The 20,506-nt window shown below is 54.1% G+C and overlaps 1 protein-coding gene across 3 annotated transcripts in view; it reads right to left on the reverse strand.

Moving 5' to 3' along the window:
- The window catches only part of CHD5 (chromodomain helicase DNA binding protein 5), a 79,156-nt gene that overhangs the window by 13,824 nt on the left and 44,826 nt on the right, over window positions 1–20,506 (reverse strand). For 2 of the 3 annotated variants that reach the window (XM_047791236.1, XM_047791238.1), the window contains exons 26-40: window positions 19,953–20,127; window positions 19,155–19,247; window positions 18,890–18,978; window positions 18,491–18,624; window positions 17,948–18,092; window positions 17,462–17,621; window positions 15,126–15,205; window positions 14,751–14,871; window positions 5,315–5,404; window positions 4,846–4,983; window positions 4,472–4,580; window positions 2,737–2,869; window positions 1,888–2,083; window positions 650–813; window positions 260–313 (exon numbers count right to left, since the gene is read on the reverse strand). In XM_047791236.1, the coding sequence (XP_047647192.1) occupies window positions 260–313; window positions 650–813; window positions 1,888–2,083; window positions 2,737–2,869; window positions 4,472–4,580; window positions 4,846–4,983; window positions 5,315–5,404; window positions 14,751–14,871; window positions 15,126–15,205; window positions 17,462–17,621; window positions 17,948–18,092; window positions 18,491–18,624; window positions 18,890–18,978; window positions 19,155–19,247; window positions 19,953–20,127 (1,881 nt within the window). Of the gene's footprint in view, window positions 1–259; window positions 314–418; window positions 534–649; window positions 814–1,887; window positions 2,084–2,736; window positions 2,870–4,471; window positions 4,581–4,845; window positions 4,984–5,314; window positions 5,405–14,750; window positions 14,872–15,125; window positions 15,206–17,461; window positions 17,622–17,947; window positions 18,093–18,490; window positions 18,625–18,889; window positions 18,979–19,154; window positions 19,248–19,952; window positions 20,128–20,506 lie in introns of all 3 variants that reach the window. The other variant, XM_047791237.1, reaches the window with a different exon arrangement.

Genomic DNA, 20,506 nt, shown 5'->3' on the forward strand with positions numbered 1-20,506 from the left:
AGACACGCATGCACAAAGCCTTGTGTGCACACACAGGCGCACGCCCACGTGCACCTGCCCCTCCAAGTTGGCGCCCCGGCCTCCAGGGAAGGGTCTGGAAGCCTGAAAAGAAACAGGAGGCCCAAAGCAGTCCCCAAGGCAGAGGGGCGAGGCCCTCCAGGCCCCAGGAAGCAGAGGAGGCCCAAGACTCAGGGCCACGCCTGACTCACCACACCCGGGAGGGGACAAGGGCCAGTGGGGCGCCCGCGGGCGGCCTTACCTCGGCTGGAAACGAGCGCTGCGCCAGAGGGAAGTCTCGGGGACGGCTAGACATCTGTCACAGAGAGAGGGAAGCTCGGCTTGCCCGGGGCGGCAGGGGGCAGGCCGGGGCCCCGCGGGCGCCCCTGCACATGCTGCCCGGAAGCTGACGGGCACCTACCGGTCACATAGGGCCCCAGGGGCATCTGGTTGTAGTTGACAATCCCTCCCGGTCCAGGGCCCCGGAAGTTGGGCCCAAAGTTGTTGTTGTACATCTGGGCGGAGCCGAAAGCGCCCTGGAGGCAAGGACTCAGGTTTAAAGGTCCCGGTCCCGCGCCAACCCAGCCCCAACCCAGGGCGCCCAGGACACGCGGGAAGGGGACCGAGGCCCAGGGCGCGGGCCGAGCCTGACCTGCTGGATGGTGGGGTCACCGGCTCTGTTGGTCAGGCGGCTCAGAATGCTTCGCTCGGACATCTGGAGGCGGGCGGCCACTGGGGGGATGCGGGACAGCATGGAGGGCAGGCGAGTCACATCCGCCTTCATGTCGCTCAGCAGCTCCTCCAGCTGGTTCAGGACTGGGGGGAGGGGAGGGCGGAGCTGGCTCAGGACTCGGGGGAGGGGGGGAACTGGTTCAGGACTGGGGGAGGGGAGGGCGGAGCTGGTTCAGGACTTGGGGGAGAGGGAGGGGGTAGCTGGTTCAGGACTGGGGGAGGGAAGGGGGAGCTGGTTCAGGACTGAGGGGAGGGAGCTGGTTCAGGATGGGGGGGGGAGGAGAGGAGGGGGGAGCTGGTTCAGGACTGGGGGAGGGGGAGGGCGGAGCTGGGACACGGGTGCCCAGGCTGGGGCTTAGTTACAAGGGTGTGTTACTGCAGGCCCCGGGCAGTGACCACCAGAGGGTGCCTCCCGGCCAGTGAAGCAGACCTGCCAACTGGACAAGAGCCCGGTTTCCAGGCAGCTTCTCCAGGCCCGAGGGCTGCAGAGATGAGAGCCAGAAACTCTCACCCACACTGGGCCTCCCTCCCGGCCCCCGGCCAGCCTCCCAGCTCCCAGAGGGACCTGCGGCCCGGCCCACCGCTGGGGACCGGGTCTGCGCTCCCAGGCAGAGCTGCCTCAGGAAACTTCTGCCAGACAGTGGGGACCAGAGAGCACAGGGCCCCTCCGGTGAGCTTGGCCTTGGCCCCCCACCCCTCACCCACTCAAGACTTGGAGCGAGAGGGTCAAAGGTCTGAGTCCCGGGAGGCCCTGGGCAATTACTTCACCTCCCTTAGCACTAGCATCCGCATCTTTAAAACGGGATTAAGACACCTCACCACTTAAAGACACTATAGAGGCTGGAGAGAACCTGTTTAAAGCGTGCCGTCAGGGCCCCATGAGTGGGCTTTACAACCAGCGTTCTGGGTCACCTCCCCGCCCCTCGCCTGTCCCCCCCGCAGAGCTGACCTTCAGAAAAGGGCCAGAGAAGCCAGGGCTGCGCTTTTCCTACAAGTAAGAAAGGGCAGGGACCGGCCGACAGAGTGTCCTGTCTGCCTGGAGGCTCCACCCTCTGGGCTGACATCCTGTCCCCAGCCCCACGTCCCCATCTACAGCCAAGGAGCCACTGGGCAGGAGGAAGGCGGGTGGGCCGGCCTGCAGGGAGCCGGCTCGCTCACCCTTGTGCAGGACGGCGTTGGCAGGCTTGTTCCCGGCCAGGGACTCCTTGGACAGGTGCTGGTGGCTCTCGGCAAGGCACTCCACCTCGGCCAGGCGGGCGTTGAGGGCCATGGCCGGGTGGTTGGGGTCCTGGGTCATGTTGAGGTACGCGGCCCTCCGGAGCTGCTCCTCAATGACCAGCGCCTGCTCTAGCAGCTGGGGGCGAGGGGGGGGGGGACTGAGCGCTGGCCTGGCCCCCCTCCACCAGCACCCATCCTCCAGGCCAGGGCTCTGGCAGGAAGGAGAGAAGGAGGACACAGCCCCACCCAGCTAGAGTCCACCCTCTTGGCCACACCCCTAGAGTCCCCCCGAAGCTGGCTTCTGTGCACCTGTCGCCCAGGGCAGCGACACTCGCCCAGTGGAGCCTGGCTCAGAGCAAGTACCCAGCACCTGCTAGCAGACTGACTGAATGACTCCCTTTTTCTTTTTCTTTTCGGGCAGCACCTGTGGCATATGGACATTCCCAGGCTAGTGGCTGAATCTGAGCTGCAGCTGCAGGCCTCTGCCCACAGCCAAGCCACATCTTTAACTGACACCGCAGCTTGTGGCAACGCCGGATCCTTAACCCACTGAACAAGGCCAGGGATCAAACCCACATCCTCACAGATATCATATTGGGTTCTTAACCTGCTGAGCCACAAGGGGAACTCCCTCAATGACTCCTGGTGGACGGCCTGGCCCACATCCAGATATATGGGGAGGGGGCTGCTGCTCGCTCACTCCTTTGCCCCAGGCCCTGGTGTGACCTGCACTCTTGCAGCCCCAGCCTCTTGGGTGGTCAAAGGCCAACTTTGAAGCCAAGGACTGACCTTGAACCTGCGGGCCAGGAACTTGTTCTTCATCTCCAGGTAGTTGCCCTTGTGGATCTCAGACTTGAAGGGCTCGTTGAGGATCATGTACCTCGGGTCGTTCTGGATGTCCTGCCAGCGGGCATAGCCGTGCCTGGTGGGGCACCGTTAAGGGCAAACCCAGCCACGGGGCAGGCGGAGGGGACCAGCCCGGGGTTTGGTGCCCTGGCTTTGTGCTCCCTGGACCGTCATTAACCTTGGCTGCAAGATGAGCCTGTGGATGGCGGGGACCTGGCAGTGGACACCGACGGGACCCTCGGGGACGCAGGCCCGGCACTGAGGCCTCATCGGATTAATCCTTCACCCCAAGTCCAGACAGTAACAACGTCTGAGTCCTAACCCCAAGCCCCTGTGGCTGTGACCTTATCTGGAAACAGGGTCGTCGCAGATGTAATTGAATTAAGCAAGGGTCACGCTGGGGTAGAGTGGACGCCAATCCAGTGAGTGATGTCCTTAAGAGGGAATCTGGACACAGACAAACAGACACCCGGGAAGAGGGCATGGCACAGCAGAGGCGAGACTGAGCTGAGGAAGCTGCAAGCCGAGCGGTGCCAAGGGTGGACAGCCGCCCCCGGAAGCTGGGGACAGGAGGGAACAGGCACACGGTGAAGCGCTCCTGCCCGAGGTCCCAGAGGGAGGGAGGGCCAGGCTCAGGCCCTGAACCCACGCAGGCTGGCTCCAGGCATCCAGACCTCATGACTGTGATCAGCACCCTACGGGCCATGCCCGGGCCGTGGCCTGTTTTTATAAAGAAAGTTTTACTGGAACACGGCCACACTTGCTGGTTTGTGTGTTGTGGCTACTTTTGCTCTGATGGCAGAGGGGAGGAGTCTGCGGCGAAGCCTGAATTACCCACGGCCTGGCCCCTTCCGGGGAAGGTCTGCCGTCCCCTGATCTGCACACAACAGTCCTGGTCACGACCAGCCCCACTCACAGCATCGTGAAGGCCGCTCTGCCAGGAGGCTCCCCCAGGGAGCGTGCAGCCCCCTCCCGTCTCTGGGAGGGCTGTGCTCAAATGCCACCTTCTCTGCCCCTCCACATTAAATGCCACCCCTACCCCCGAAGCTCCTTTTGCCCCTCCCCCCTTTATCATGTCCACGGAACCCCACACTCTGCTAATGGATGGTGTTTCCACCTGTATCCCCAGGAGGATGTGAGCTCCAGGCAGACAGAGATCGGGGCTGTTGTGACCGTAGCTGCATCCTTCACGCCCAGCGCGAGGGAGGTGATCAGTAGAGATGGAGCTGAGGAAGGAAGGAAGGAAGGAAAGCCCTCCTACACGGAGCAGCACTCAGGTGTCACTACCTGGAGGTGGTGACGTCTGTATCATGTAGGAGCTAGAGCATTCGCTGTGGGGTCAGATGGATGGGCTGTGTGTCCCTGGGCAAGTCACTTGGGCTCTCTGAGCAGCCATTCCCTCCTGTGTATACTGGGGATCATTGGAGTGACTCTTCTGGAAAATTGCTGTGAGGATGGAGTGAGTATTGAGTATAAAGGCACAAGCTACTGCTATGGTTGTGGCCGCTGTCACCAGCATCGTCACCAGGGAAGGGTCCTTGTCACCATCAACACCAGGGAAGGGTCCTTGCCACCATCATTGCCACGGAAGGGTCCTGACCCCTCACCCCACATCCCTCCTTGAGGTCCACAGAGGAACAGACCAGAGTGCTGCCCAGCCCAGCTTGGCCAAGGATACGTCACGATGCCCGCCAGCAGCCAGTAGTCATGGCGCCGGTGCCAGATGTCATAGATTTTCCCCGAGGACACAGCGGCACGTTCCTCGTTCTGCCACAGCGTGTGTAGCTCTGGGAAGCCAGCCAGGGGAAGCAGAATGAGGTGCCCCCCCGTCCCTCACGGAGGCGGGCCTAGGAAAGCGTCTCCCTCACCCCCCCACCATCCCCCGCCCCCAGCGGTTCCGTGCTCCAGGGTTACCAGGAAAGGTCAGACCACGGACTTTTGTCAACCCCTCACACGTTAGTATAAAATAACCACCTGCCCAGATTCCTGGGACCCAGGGTCAGGAAGCTGGTGACACCAACAGCTCTTTGCCCACGGCCCCGCCCCCCATACCTGTGAAGCCCCCATCCGCAATGTTGAACATGAATTTGAACTTCCCATTCCTGTCCTCCTTCTTCCCCTCCTCATCTTCCTCTTTGTCACCATTCTGCTGTGTTTCAATGGGCTCCTTCTCCTCAGCCTTGGTGTCATCTGTGGGGGGACAGACCCACCTTCACTCCTCCACCCCAAAGGCGCTGCCCAGGGCCCGCTCTGCCAAGCACTGGGGACCCAAAGGCTAGCGGGAAACACCTGCACCCGCAGGGGTTAGATGCCCCAAGGAATTTTAAACGGACAAGCCAGCAGCCCCCCTCTCCATCCTGGGGGCAGGGGGCGCTGCTCCAGGCCCGAGTGCCCCTCCCCCACCAAGTCAGGACCACCTGGGGGGGGGCTCAGTGAAAATGCTGCTCATGGTCAAGGACAGCAGTGCTGCCTGGTGTGGGACCAAGGGACACAGAACAGTGCACACACGAGAGCCCCAGACCTGGCCTGAAATCACTGCCATCGCCTCTGCTGTGAAGTAGGCTTAGCTCCAGCTTGTCCAGGATCTTCTCCTTCTCAGGAAGCACTTCTTCTGCAGGACAGAGGGCGTGCAGAGTGAGGAGGGGTCGGGAAGGGCAGAGGGGACTTTCCAGGCTGGTGGCTTTCCAACTGTGTTGCAGCCACGCGTGGAACCCTCTCCATCGCCTTACTCAGCAGTCCAACAGGTGCCATCAGGAGGGTCTTCTGGGGAGGCAGGGGTGGGGGGGGCGAGACCTCTCCCCCCGCCCCAGCTGCACCCTCCTCCTAAACGCCTCACGGCACAGTCCCCAGAGCCTCCGATGGCAGCGGTAAGCAGAGGGCTCAAAGTTCAGGCAACATGTCAGGGCTTCGTTAGCAGAAAACCCCTTACAAACACCCAGAAACATCATGCAAAACCTAGCACATTAAAAAAAAAACACACAAGTGGAGTTTCCACGGTGGCGCAACAAGACCGGCGGTGTCTCTGCAGTACCACGACACGGGTTCAATCCCTGGCCTCGCGAAGGGGGTTAAGGATCTGGCATTGCCACAGCTGTGGCACAGGTTGCAACTGTGACTTGGATTTGCTCCCTGGCCCAGGAATTTCCATATGATACGGGTGCAGGACAAAAAAACAAACACATGGGTGAGCTCAGAAAAAGAAAAGGAAATTATCAGATGCCATAAATGAAAAGAAACTAAAAGCCTGAGAAGCGTATGCTGGGGGCCTGGGCAGGGGCTAAGTGGACAGCAGGAAGGGGCCCAGGGTGCCGGCTGGGTCCCAACACCCTGACAGGCCGCGAGCCCCAAAGAGGCAGAGAACTGAAATGAAACCATAAACCAGCACCTTCCAACAGCTGTGCTCTCTGTGAAAGAAAGTTCCATCCACCAGCTCACAGCCAAGCAGAGGAAGCTTGGCTCCCACATGGCATCAAGGGGCAGAAGGTCCCCAGTGAGAGTCCAAACCGAACAGAGCGGGTACAGGCTATGTACTTTTGTGTGTGTGTGTTTGTTTGTTGGCCATGCCCGCAGCACGCAAAAGTTCCTGGGCCAAGGATCAAACCCGAGCCACAACTGCCACTGGAGCCACAGCAGCGACAACGCCAAATCCTTAACCCACTAAGCCACTAGGGAACTCCACGTGGAATCAGAATTGTGCCATAAAGACGGGTCCCAGAGCAGCCAGACCATTAGTGAGACCACTAAGTCCAGAGTGGGGATATTCCTGCTACCCAGGTGACAGGGGTTCCCACCATCCAAACAACCCCTGATGAAGATGGACCCACCCGAGAAAAAAGAAGGAAGAAAATCTATAGGAAAAGACAAGTCCAAAAAAAAAAGGAAAGTAGAAAAAGCCGGATACAACCTCTAGAAATAAAAACAAATAATCACTAACCTTTTAAATACTTTGTAGCAAATTTTTAAGATCCCCGCCAAGGCCACCTGGCCCTCAAGTACTAGCCAGGGACATAGTCTTCAGAACCATGAAAGTGATGGATTTTTGTCATGTGATGAGGCACAGGTGGCCTTAAAAGATGGAGACCATGCAGATGGGCCTGACCTCATCACACTGGCCCTTTAAAAAGAGTTTTCTCTGAATGGTCACAGAAGAGAAGCTCCGAAATTTGGAGCATGGCGGGGACTGGGGCAGCACTGCTGGCGTCAAGATAGAATGCGCCCCCAGACAAAAAAACGTGGGCAGGTTCCAGGTGCTAAGAATGGCCCCCCGCTGAGGGTCCCCAAGGAAAGAGGGCCCCAGTCCTCCAACCCCAAGGAGCTGATGTTGGCCAATGAGAAGAATGAGCTGGGGAGCAGAATTCTCCCCCTACACCTCCAGACCAGAATTCGGCCCGGCCAGTGCCCTGACTGCAGTCCTGCAAGTGCCTTGGCAGAAAACCCCACCAGGCCAGACCGGATTTCTGAGCCACAGCACTGGGAGCTAATACATGGGTGTTGCATCAGACTGCTTGATGCGAAATTTGTTTCACAACCAGCAAAAATAATACAGACGGATAGGTTAAAAACAGCTGTGTAAAGTAAGCAGAGCAGGTCCCGTTGTGGCACCGCGGTAACAAACCCGACTAGTATCCATGAGGATGAGGGTTCAATCCCTGGCCTCGCTCAGTGGGTTAAGGATCCAGCATTACTGTGAACTGGAATATAGGTCACAGACACGGCTTGGATCCTGCATTGCAGCAGCTGTGGCATAGGCTGGCAGCTGTAGTTGCAATTCAACCCTTAGCCTGCGAGCTTCTACATGTCACGTGTGCAGCCCGAAAAAGCAAAAAAAAAAAAAAAAAAAAGTAGAAACTGAAGCTACAGCTGAGGATGACTCAAAAATCCCTGCAGAGGAGTTCCCACTGTGGTTCAGTGGGTTAAGAACCCTACATAGTGTCCGTGAGGATGCAGGTTCCATCCCTGACTTCGCTCAGTGGGTTAAGGATCTGGACTTCCCACAAGCCGCAGTGTAGGTCACAGATGCAGCTTGGGTCTGGCAGTGCTGTGGCTGTGGCTTAGGCTGGCAGGTACAGCTCCGATATGACCCCTAGCCTGGGAACTTCACATGCCACAAGTGTGGCAATAAAAAGTGAGGAAAAAAAAAAAAAAGCTCTGCAGAAAACGAGGAAACAAAAAAGTAAAAGATGTGAAAGATACATCCGCCCCCATCTTTCAGGAACCTTGTACCTGCTTTTCATTCTTCATCATAGTTAGAGTCTGGTATTGAACAAGATCGACGGGTGGCTACTGCTAATCATTCAGGTCCCCAGGAGGGAATCTGTCCCTTCACATCCCAAGTGAAGGTTTTGGCTCGGGTTCCCTCGTCATGTCCCCAGGGCCTAGGACAGCCCCTAACACACAGGCCTTCAGTACATATTTAGCGGGTGAATGAATGAATCGACAAGTAAGCGGGATGCCAGGAGAAAATAAACATAATGGGAGGAAAGACAACATTCAAAGAGAGAATGACTGAGAATTTGCCCATAATCAATAAAAGACACAACACTCAGCCTTCAGCATCACAGCTGGTTGCAAGCAGGATAAATAAAAATTTCACGGTTGTAAAACTACTCAGGACCAAAGACAAACAGAATATCTTCAGTGGTCTTTCCACAGTAGGAAAGATTTAAAAGGCTGGTTTCCTACAAAGAAGCAACAATTACCCTGGGAGTAGCTTCCTCAGCACAATGGAAGTCAGAATACAAAAGGAATAGCATCTTCAAAGGACTGAGGGAAAATCCTTACCCCACCCCAAGTTTTGCTTACTATTATTCAAGGAAAATGCAGGAAGATGTAAGGGGAAACCACACACAATGAGAGAATTTGCCATCCACAGAAATATGCCAAAAGCACCACTTCAGGGCATACTTTGGGAGGAAGGACACTGAACAAAGCAACAAGAACAAACAAGAAAATACAAAACTGCTAAGAATGTGGGAAGGTCTAAATAGGGACTAGATTCAGAAATAAGCAAGAGCACATCAAAGACAGAAAAGAAGTGGGTCAGAGCTAAAGTTGCCTACAGTCATAGTATTCAAGAGGCAGCATGTTAAAAATGTAAGAGTACAGAATAGAATCGACTGTAAACTTTCCAAAGGAGTGGAGGGAAGAAAAGGGAAATAGAAAGAAAGTTGCATCGATCCAAGAGATGTCCAAAGAAAAAAGAAGAAAAGGCAAGGTTAACACAAAGCATAAAACAAGAGGAGAAATTCATCCAAATACCTAGCTATTACAATAAATGTAAAGAGATTAAACCTGCCAGCTAAAAGGCAGAGATTCCATGATTAGCATTAAAACAACAAATATCACCACATATTGTTTACAAAAGCTATACCTAAAACTTAATTATATAGATATATTAAAAGTTAAGGAATGGAAGAAAATACTTGCAAATCACATTATCTGATATGGAACATGTATTACAAAGAACTCTTATAACTCAATAATAAGAAGCCAAATAACCCAATTAAAAATGGACAAAAGGGAGTTCCCGTCATGGCACAGTGGTTAACGAATCCGACTAGGAACCATGAGGTTGCAGGGTCAATCTCTGGCCTTGCTCAGTGGGTTGAGGACCCGGCGTTGCCGTGAGCTGTGGTGTAGGCTGCAGATGCGGCTCAGATCCTGCATCTCTGTGGCTGTGGTATAGGCCAGCAGCTACAGCTTGGATTAGACCCCTAGCCTGGGCACCTCCATATGCCAAGGGAGCAGCCCTAGAAAAGGAAAAAAAGACAAAAAAAAATGGACAAAAGGGGAGTTCCCATCATGGTGCAGTGGTTAACGAACCTGGCTAGGAACCATGAGGTTGCAGGTTCAATCCCTGGCCTTGTTCAGTGGGTTAAGGACCCGGCGTTGCCGTGAGCTGTGGTATAGGTCGCAGACGCAGCTCAGATCCTATGTTGCTGTGGCTGGGCTATAGGCTGGTGGCTACAGCTCCGATTAGACCCCTAGCCTGGGAACATCCATATGCTGCGGGAGCAGCCCTAGAAAAGGAAAAAAAAAAGACAAAAAAAAATGGACAAAGGATCTGGAAAGACAACTCTCCAATAAAGATATACAAATGGCCAATAACACCTGGAAAGATATTCAACATCTTTATGCATAAGGGAAATACAAGTCAGAACCACTTGAAACAGGACTTTTTACCCACTAGAAGGACTATAATCAAAAAGGCAGATAATAATAAGTGCTGGCAAGGATGTGGAGAAATTGGAACCCTACACACTGCTGGTGGGACCGTAAAGATGTTCAGCCACTGTAGAAAAAAATCTGGCGGTTCCTCCAAATGTTAGCTGTAGACTTACCATACAATCCAACAATTCTGCCCCAAAGTATATAACCCAAGAGAACTGAAACCTATGTCCACATTAAGACCTACACACAAATGTTCACAGCAGCATTATCTGTCATAGCCAAAAAGCAGAAATAACCCAAAAGTCCATCAACCGACGAATGCATACATAAAACGTGGCCTATCCACAGAAGAAAATGTTATCAGCACAAAGGAATGAAGATCTGGATGCAACTAGAGATTCTCATACTAAGTGAAGTAAGTCAGAAAGAGAAAGATAAATATCATATGATATCACTTATATGTGGAATTTAAAATATGGCACAACTGAGCCCATTTACAAAACAGAAACAGACTCACAGACATGGAGAACATACTTGTGGTTGCCACGGGGGAGGGAGAGGGAGTGGGGTGGACTGGGAGTTGGAGGTAAATAGATGCAAACTACGACATTTAGAGTGGATAAGTAAGTAATGAGGTCCTGCTGTGTAGCAGAGGAAACTATATCCAATCTCCTGGGATAGAACATGATGGAAAAGAAATTTAAAAAAAAAAAAAGAGGAGTTCCCGTCATGGTGCAGTGGTTAACGAATCCGACTAGGAACCATGAGGTTGCGGGTTCGGTCCCTGCCCTTGCTAAGTGGGTTAACGATCTGGCGTTGCCGTGAGCTGTGGTGTAGGTCACAGACGCGGCTCGGATCCCACATTGCTGTGGCCCTGGTGTAGGCCGGTGGCTACAGCTCCGATTCGACCCCTAGCCTGGGAACCTCCATATGCCGCAGGAGCGGCCCAAAGAAATAGCAAAAAAAGGACAAAAAAAAAAAAGAATGTAGGAGTTCCCCTTGTGGCTCAGCGGGTTACAAATCCAGCTAGTATCCATGAGGATTCAGGTTTGATCCCTGGTCTCGCTCAGTGAGTTAAGGATCTGAGCTATGGTATAGGTCTCATATGCAGCTTGAATCTGGCATTGCTGTGCCTGTGCCTGTGCCTGTGGCTAGCAGCTGCAGCTCCAATTTGACCCCTAGCCTGGGAACTTCCATATGCCACAGGTGCAGCCCTAAAAAACAAACAAAAATGTATATATATGTATGACTGGGTCACTTGGCTGTACAGCAGAAATTGACACAACATCAAATTACCCATGACATTTTTCACAGAACTAGAACAAACAATCCAAAAATTTATATGGAACCACAGAAGACCCAGAATTACCAAAGCAATCCTGAGAAACAAAAACCAAGCAGGAGGCATCACTCTCCCAGACTTCAGACAATATCACAAAGCTAAAGTCATCAAGACAGTGTGGTACTGGTACCGAAAGAGACATACAGACCAATGGAACAGAATAGAGAACCCAGAAATAAACCCAGACACCTACGGCCAATTAATCTTTGACCAAGGAGGCAAGCATATAAAATGGGAAAAAGACAGTCTTTTCAGCAATTGGTGCCAGGAAAACTGGACGGTTGCATGTAAATCAATGAAATTGGAACACACCCTTACACCGTGCATGAAAATAAACTCAAAATGGCTTAAACACTTAAACGTAAGACAAGACACCATCAAACTCCTGGAAGAGAACATAGGCAGACATTCGGACGTCAACCTCATAAATGTTTTCTCAGGTCCGTCTCCCAGAGCAACAGAAACAAAAGCAAAAATAAACCACCGGGACCTAATCAAACTGACAAGCTTTTGCACAGCAAAGGAAACCATAAAAAAAAGACAACTTACAGAATGGGAGAAAATAGTTTCAAATGATGCAACTGACAAGGGTTTAATCTCTAAAATATACAAACAACTTATACAACTCAACAGCAAAAAAAACCAACAACCCAATTGAAAAATGGGCAAAAAACCTGACAGACATTTCTACAAAGAGGATATATGGATGGCCAACAAGCACATGAAAAATGCTCAACATCACTGATTATTAGAGAAATGCAAATCAAAATTACTATGAGGTACCACCTCACACCAGTCATAATGGCCATCACTAATAAGTCCGCAAATAACAAATGCTAGAGGAGGTGTGGAGGAAAGGGAACCCTCCTTCACTGTTGGTGGGAATGTAAATGGGTACAACCACTATGGAGAACAGTATGGAGGTATCTTAGAAATCTAAGACCTACCACATGACCCAACAACCCCACTCTTGGGCATCTATCCAGACAAAACGTTCCTTGAAAAAGATACATGCACCCACATGTTCACTGCAGCACTATTCACAATAGCCAAGACACGGAAACAACCTAAATGTCCATCGACCAATGAATGGATTAAGATGTGGTATATATACACAATGGAATACTACTCAGCCACAAAAAAGAGCAAAATACTGCCATTTGCAGCAACATGGATGGAACTGGAGACTCTCCTACTAAGTGCAGTAAGTCAGAAAGAGAAAGACAAATACCATATGATATCACTTATATCTGGAATCTAATATACGGCACAAAGGAACCTTTCCACAGAAAAGAAAATCATGGACTTGGAGAATAGACTTGTGGTTGCCAAGGGGGAGGGAGTGGGATAGACTGGGAATTTGGGGTTAAGAGATGCAAACTATTGCCTTTGGAATGGATGAGCACTGAGATCCTGCTGTGCAGCGCTGGGAACTATATCTAGTCACTTAGGACAGAGCATGATCATGTGAGAAAAAAGAATATACATGTGTATGTGTGACTGGGTCACCTTGCTGTACCGTAGAAAGCTGACAGAACACTGTAAACCAGCGATCATGGAAAAAAATAAAAATCACCTTAAAAAATAAATGGATAAAATTTTTAAAAAATGGCACACCACTGTAAAACAACTACGCTTTAGTTTAAAAAAAATTTTTTTAAAGAAGGAATAAAGTTCCAATACATGGGTCCAACACAGATGAAGCCTGAAAACATGCTCACTGAGAGTCACACATAAAAGGGCAAATAGTTTATGATTCCATTGATATGAAGTGTTCAGAGCAGGCAAATCCACAGAGACAGAAAGTGGCTTAGTGACTGCCAGGGGCTGAGGGGAGGAGAAGATGGCTATCGGGTATAGCGTTTCTTTTTGGAATGATGAGAATATCCTAAAAGGAACTGTGCTGATGGTTGTAGAGCCCTGCGAACATACCAAAAACTAATGAATGGTACCCTCTGAAGGTGTGTACTGTATGGAACATGAATTTCAACACAATAAAGTTTTCTATTTACATTTTTGAGTAAAGGGATAGAAGAAAGATACCACGTATACACTAAAATAAAAGCAAGCTCAATCCAAATCAGCCTAAATAAACCTTAAAACAAAAAGTATGGGGAGGGCTAAGAAGGTCGTCAGATAATAATTAGAGAAGCTTCAGCAGAAAACTATAAAACACCTGAACTGATATGTACCTAATAGCCTCGCCCTAAACTCTATGAGTGGAGCTCCTGTTGTGGCTCAGCGGTAACGAACCCAGCTAGCATTCGTAAGGACGCAGGTTCGATCCCTGATTTCGCTCAGTGGATTAAGTGCCATGAGTTGTGGTGTAGGTCTCAGATGCAGCTCAGATCCCACGTTGATGTGGCTGTGGTGTCTGCCGGCGGCTACAGCTCCAACTCAACCCCTGGCCTGGGAACTTCGTATGCCACAGGTGTGGCCCTAAAAAGACCAAAAAATAATAATAATAATAATAAACTCTATGAGGCAAAATCTTGCCCCACAAAGACAGAGACTAATCCTCAAAGACAGTGAGAGTTGTTAATGCAAGTCTCTCAGATTTGACTGATTAAAAGCAAATCAAAGATGACTAAGGATATCAAAAACCTGAACAACAGGAGTTCCCGTCGTGGCTCAGTGGTTAACAAATCAGACTAGGAACCATGAGGTTGCGGGTTCGATCCCTGGCCTTGTTCAGTGGGTTAACAATCCGGCGTTGCCATGAGCTGTGGTGTAGGTTGTAGACACGGCTCAGATCCCACATTGCTGTGGCTCTGGCGTAGGCCAGTGGCTACAGCTCCGATTAGACCCCTAGCCTGGGAATCTCCATATGCCACAGGTGCAGCCCTAGAAAAGACAAAAAAAAAACTTTGAACAACTTAATGATCTAACATATATATTTAGAACCTTACGCCCAGCAATGAAAGAACAGACATTCTTTTCAAGGATGCACGAGCATTTACAAAATCCGACCACATGAAACCAGAAAGCAGGTTTCGCCAATATCATAGAGAAACAATATCCTACAGATTCAGGTATTCGGACCACGATGCATCGGATTGAGAAATCGCAAATAAAAAGATTCCCTAGGGGCTCAGCAGGTTAAGGATCCGGCATTGTTATTGCCATGACATAGGTTCAATTCCTGGCCCCAGAACTTCTACATGCCATGGGCACAACCAAAAAAAAAAAAAAAGAGACAGCCCAGTAAATAACCCCCAAACTGTACAGTAAGCAGCGAAAGCCCATGTGCAGAGAACAGAGCCCTGGCTCTCCCTCACCCAGGACAGCCCGCCCACAGCCAGGAGACAGCAGAGCACAGCCTGATGCCCTTCTCCTCGGACCCAGGGCAACCGAGCCAGGAGACAGCAGAGCACAGCCTGATGCCCTTCTCCTCGGACCCAGGGCAACCGAGCCAGGAGACAGCACGATGGATGGAAGCCCACACCTTTCGGCAGCTGCTCCGGGGAGGGCTGGGCCTTCTCGGCCTCCTCCAGGCGCTCCTCGCGGGCCCTCTCCTTGCCGTCAGAGCTCTCGTGTTTGTCCTCGCCCTCCACGCCATCCAGGGCCTAGGGAGGACAGACTCGGGAGCTGCGGGGCCTGGGGCCCCAACAGGAGCGGAGGCGGGAAACGGGCATCGGGCTCGGAACCCACTCTCCCGGCTCCCGCCGCTGCTGGCTCCAGCCCGCTCCCCAGACCCAGGGGCTCAGACACGGTGCCAGGGTCCCTGGCTCACAGCCGCCTGGGCGAGGTCTGAGAGGGTCCCCAGACCCAACCTCGCACCCCACACCCGCAGGGGCCCAGACACCTGCACCTTCCGTACCTGGATTTCCGGGGGCTTCTTCGGCTTCTGCACCCCTGGCTCCTTCTCATCCATGTAGCCCAGCTGGGCTTCCAGTTTGTCTGAAAGACCAAAGGAAAGAGGTAAGACCGGTGGACTCGGGGAGATGGGGGGAGGGGGGAGGAAATAGGGAGCCAAAGAGGAAGGAGGGCCTTGACCTGCCCCGCCAGGAGGAGGACGGGGGACAGGGGAGCCTGACAGCCCGGGCCAGGCCGGCCGAGCATGGAGGACAGAGGACAGCTGGGTGTGGTCCTGGCTTTCACGCTGGCTGAGGGACCATGGCCTCCCCCCCACTGCCCAGTGCCAGTCACCTGTGTGCCCCGAGTAGCCCTGGGAGGCGGGCACGACCCCATTCCACGTCATGGATGAGAAAACAGGGCTCACGGGGCCAGGCACAGACCCACAGGCACAGGTGCCCAGGAGCAGGGTGGCCTGAGAGGCTCAGCGCCTCACCTGTCACCTGGCAGAGGCTGGATGCCCCAGGCCTGAGGGGTCCCACTGAGGGAAGGGGATGCTTTCCCCAAAAAGACACCCAGAGGCAGCCCGTTAAGGAAGGGCAAAGGATCTGAAGTGACATTTCTGCAAAGAAGACACACAAATGGCCCAAAAGCAGGTGAAAATATTCCCAACATCTTCAGCCATCTGAGATGCAAATCAAAACCACAGTGAGGGAGTTCTCTTGTGGCGTAGCAGGTTAAGGATCTGGAGTTGCTGCTGTAGCAGCTCGGGTCACTGCTATGGCGTGGGTTCGATCCCTGGCCCAGGAACTTCCACATGCCGCAGGTGCGGCCAAAAAAGAAAACAAAAGCAAAATCCACCGTGAGACACCGCTCCACACCCACGAGGGTGGCTGCAGCCAAAAGTCAGATAAGTGCTGGCGAGGGTGTGAAAAAATCAGAAACTCCGACGTGGCTGGTGGGAGCGTAAAGCCGTGTGGTCACGGTGAAAAAGTGTGGGCAGTTCCTCCAAATGTTAGACCATGTGACCCAGGATTCCATTTCCAGCCACACACCCCAGAGAAATGAAAACACATGTTTTCACTTGAACCATTGACAACAGCCAAGGACAGAAACACGTCAAAGCCCATCAGCTGATGAACAGACATACACAGCATGGTGGCTCCAAACAGTGAAATAGTATTAAGCCCCAAAAAGGAATGAAATGCTGCTGCCCCACAAAGTGGGTGAACCTGGAGAATGTCAGGCTGTGAAAGAAGCGGAGCTACACAAGCCACAGAGTGTATAATTTCATTCACGTGAAACGTACAGAACAGGCAAACCCGTAGAGACAGACTGTAGATCAGCTTTAAAAAAAAAAAAAAAAGAAAGAGGAAGAAGTTCCGGAAGTTCCCATTGAGATTCAGCGGCAATGAACCCCACTACTCTCCATGAAGATGTGGGTTCGATCCCTGGCCTCACTCAGTGGGTTAAGGATCCAGTGTTGCCGTGAGCTGTGGTGTAGGTTGCAGACGCAGCTTGGATCCTGCATTGCTGTGGCTGTGGTGAAGGCCAGAAGCTGTAGCTCCGACTGGACCCCTAGCCTGGGAACCTCTATATGCCTCGGGTGCAGCCCTAAAATTAAAAAAAAAAAAAAGTTCCCACTGTGGTGCAACAGGATCAGCTGCGTTTCCGCCGTACCAGGACGCAGGTTCAATCCCCAGCCAACCACAGTGAGTTCAAGGATCTGGCGTTGCTGCAGCTGTGGCACGGGTCACAACTGTGGCTCTGATCTGATCCCTGGCCTAGGAACTCCATATGCTGCAGGGGAGCCAAAAAAGAAAAAAGAGAGGGAGGGAGGAAGGGAGGAAGAAAAGGAGAGAAAGAAAGCGTAGCTTAGTGGTTGCCAGAGGAAGCAAAGGGAAGAAGGAACGGGGAGTCAGTGCTAATGCGTCTGTGTCTTTTTTGGGGTGAAGAAAACATCCCGGAATTAGAGATAATGGTTCACAATCCTATGAAGACACTAGAAACCATGGACTAGCACTTTTAAAGGCTGATATTGCAGTTGGTGAATTCCATCTCTAAACTACCAAGAAGAAAAACTCGGAGGTCCCTGGCGGCTCAGCGAGTTAAGGATCAGGCATTGTCACTGCAGCGGCTCAGGTCACTGCTGACACAGCTCTGATCCCTGGCCTGGGAACTTCCACATGAGCCGGCAAGGCAAAAGAAAAAAATTCCCAAGAGAGGGACACTTCTGCAAGCAGAAGCCTTGGGAAGGAGGGGGGGCTGCCCTTGGTGGGGGGTGGGGAGGACATGGGGTCTCCTGGGGCCCTGCCACCTCCCACGACCCAGGTGCCCTCCCCTGCTCATTGGCGCCCAGACCTGGCAGGCCCGGCGGGGCAGGCAGAAGGTGGGCAGGGCTGGCAGGCACTGGCGTGTTGGGGTCCGAGGAGATGACCTCCCCTGGCTTCTTGCCCTCGGGGCCCTCGGGAATCAAGTCCGGAGTGCTATACTTCCCGTTGACGTGTTCAAACTCCTGAACCTGGGGCAGGTGGGAGGGAAGCAGGGGCAGAGGAGAGGCAGCTCAGACCTGAGGGCCTCCGGGTACCGGTGGGACTGGGAGTGTCCCAGGCTTGGGGTGGCTGCCAAGCCAAATGCACTTCTGACCCCAAACTCCCATCCAGGCTCTTCCCCCACCCCAGTCCCCACCTGCCACCCTGGTCTCCAGGCCCCCACGCAGAGAGGCATTCTGGGTCTGACTCAGACCCCATGCAGGTGCGTGACCCCAGCTAGAGGGGTCTGCCCGTGGACCCCCCCCCCAGGGGCACACCAGGGCTGCCAAGAGAGGCCCAGGAGAGGCTTACCCACCTTCTTCCTAACTAGTGACATAACCCCGATGCGGGTGAGCACGTGCTGCCTGGAGAGGCCCTCGCGGGGCACGCCGTCCGCAAAGGTCTCCGCGCCGTCAGCCCCTGGCTCGCACAGGTGCCGCATGAAGAGGGACACGTAGGCTCTGGGGTAGGGGGGACTGGGGCTCAGGGAGGGGGGTGCCGGAAGGACCCCCGGGGAACCATCGCCCATGGCCTGCCTCCCAACCAGGCCTGCTGGGTGCGGCCCCAGGAAGACAGAGGGGCCACCCCCAGGCAGGGGACCTCCCGGGCCAGCCCTCAGCTGGATAACCCCAATCCTTCACGCTGCCCTCACCACCAGCTGCTCTGGCAGGGGCAGCTGGCCGGGGTTTTCTGCAAAGGAGCCCTGCCCGGGGCTGGACCCGAGCCACCCAGACACCCAACGGCTGCGAGTTCCCCAGACGCCCGAAGCCTGGCAGAAACACTGCCCGCCGTGCCCAGCCAGAGCCTGCCTGCTCCGGGGCGGGCAGCCCAGCCCCAAGCAGCACCTCCGCCCCTTTACCTAAACTCCTTCTCGCTCTTCCCACGAAGGTCCCGCACCAGCCAGTGGGAGTTGAAGGCATCCTGGGGGGGCATGCCCCAGCGCATGATGGCATTGAGAAAGGCCTTCCGCTGCCTGGCGTTGAAGCCCAGCACCTGGGCCAGTGGGGATCGGGTGGGAGAACAGAGAACACAGAGATGAGGGAGAAGGGGCACAGGGAGGGGAGGGGTGGGAAGGGGCCTCCGGCTGGAGGCAGGACCCCAAGGGGAACCCGGCCCCACCTCTGCCTGGCCAGTGGCCCGTGTATAACCCCCCAGCCCTCCGGCCCCTCCTCCACACCTCGTGGTGGCAGCAGGGGTGAGGGGATGAGAGGAATCAGGGGAGGGGAGCTGGAGAAGCAGACGTGCAGGCAGACCCCACCTCGATGTTGCCGCCGACCCGGGCGAGAAGAGGGGGCAGAGGCTTGTCCCTGTCGCTCTTCAGCTGCCTCCTGGATTGTCGCCGTCCGCCTGGAGGAGCAGCCCCGCCACAAGTGCTCAGCAGGGCCCGGGGTGTCCTGTCCCACCCCGTTCCCCAACTCACCCCAGGACAGCAGGACCCTTTAGGACCTGCTCCAAAGGATGACGGCCGTCAGCTCCCCAACACACGGCCTGGCCCAGCCCAGGGTCCTGGCGCTGAGACTCACTCTGCCCTTCCGGCCTCTCCTCAAAGTCCTCGTCCTCGTCCTCGGAGCCGATGGAATATTCTGACTGGTTGTCTGAGAGCTCATCCTGCCACTCTGCGGGCGTCAAGCAGAGGGGCACCAAGTGAGCTGCACAAACAGAAGCCCACCCGAGCCCCCCAAACCCCCGACCCCACACCGAGCGCCATATCCAACCCTGAGAGCCTAGCCCAAAACAGTGGCAGTGAAAACACCGTGCACTTCCTGCAGCTTAGGATCCCAGCAACCCTGCACTGTGTCCTAACACCTTTTACCACCTCTGTCCCTATTTTATTTTTTTTAATTTTTTTTTTATTTTTTTGTCTTTTTGCTATTTCTTGGGCCGCTCCCGTGGCATATGGAGTCTCCCAGGCTAGGGGTCTAATCGGAGCTGTAGCTGCCAGCCTACGCCAGAGCCACAGCAACTCGGGATCCGAGCCGCGTCTGCAACCTACACCACAGCTCACGGCAACGCCGGATCGTCAACCCACTGAGCAAGGGCAGGGATCGAACCCGCAACCTCATGGTTCCTAGTCGGATTCGTTAACCACTGCGCCACGACGGGAACTCCTGTCCCTATTTTATAGATGGAGAGGCTGGGGCTTGCCTCCAGTCACACCACGAGCCATCTTGTTCCTGCAAACAACCCCCCTCGCCCCCGCCCCTTTGCTCCCAGGGACCCTCCCCACCCTACCCCCCCAACTCCACCTGGCTCCTATTCCCACCCCACCCCACCCCAGGGATGCCCTCCCCCACTCAGGATGCTGCCCCCAGGACACCGACCCTGGTCCTCCTGGGAGGCGTCGTTGTAGTTGACCTGCTTGCGGATACGCTTGCCCTTGCCCAGGTTGCGGGCCAGGTCCTCCTGCTGCTGCTCGTAGTGGTGCCGCAACAGCTTCTCCCAGTAGTCGGGGTCCACATTCTCCTCCTGTTTGATGATCTCCCGCTCCACCTCCTCCTGGGGACACGCAGGTGCCATGGCTCAGGGAGGGCGGGGCCTGCGGGCACCTCTGCCCCCTGGACTCGCTGCCTTGACCCCATCGCACCCTCTCTGGGCTCAAGCATGAACTGGAAAGTCTGCCTGCTCCAGGAAGCCTTCCCTGCTCACCCACACCACATGGTCTTCCTCTTCCTGCCCCTGTCGCAGTAATTCATTCACTCACTCTCTCCGCAAGTATTTCCCGGCCTTGTGCCTGGCACCAGGGGACAGAATCGAACAAGCCCCACTCTTGCCCTTAGGAGATTCCCGGTTTCAACAGGAAAAGTGGCACAAGGGAGGATAATTGGCACCCAGGATCTGAGTGGCAGGTGGTGGAAGTTGAGGGGTTAGGGGAGGG

The sequence above is a fragment of the Phacochoerus africanus genome, chromosome 8, assembly GCF_016906955.1.
Source record: "Phacochoerus africanus isolate WHEZ1 chromosome 8, ROS_Pafr_v1, whole genome shotgun sequence".
Lineage (NCBI taxonomy): Eukaryota > Metazoa > Chordata > Mammalia > Artiodactyla > Suidae > Phacochoerus > Phacochoerus africanus.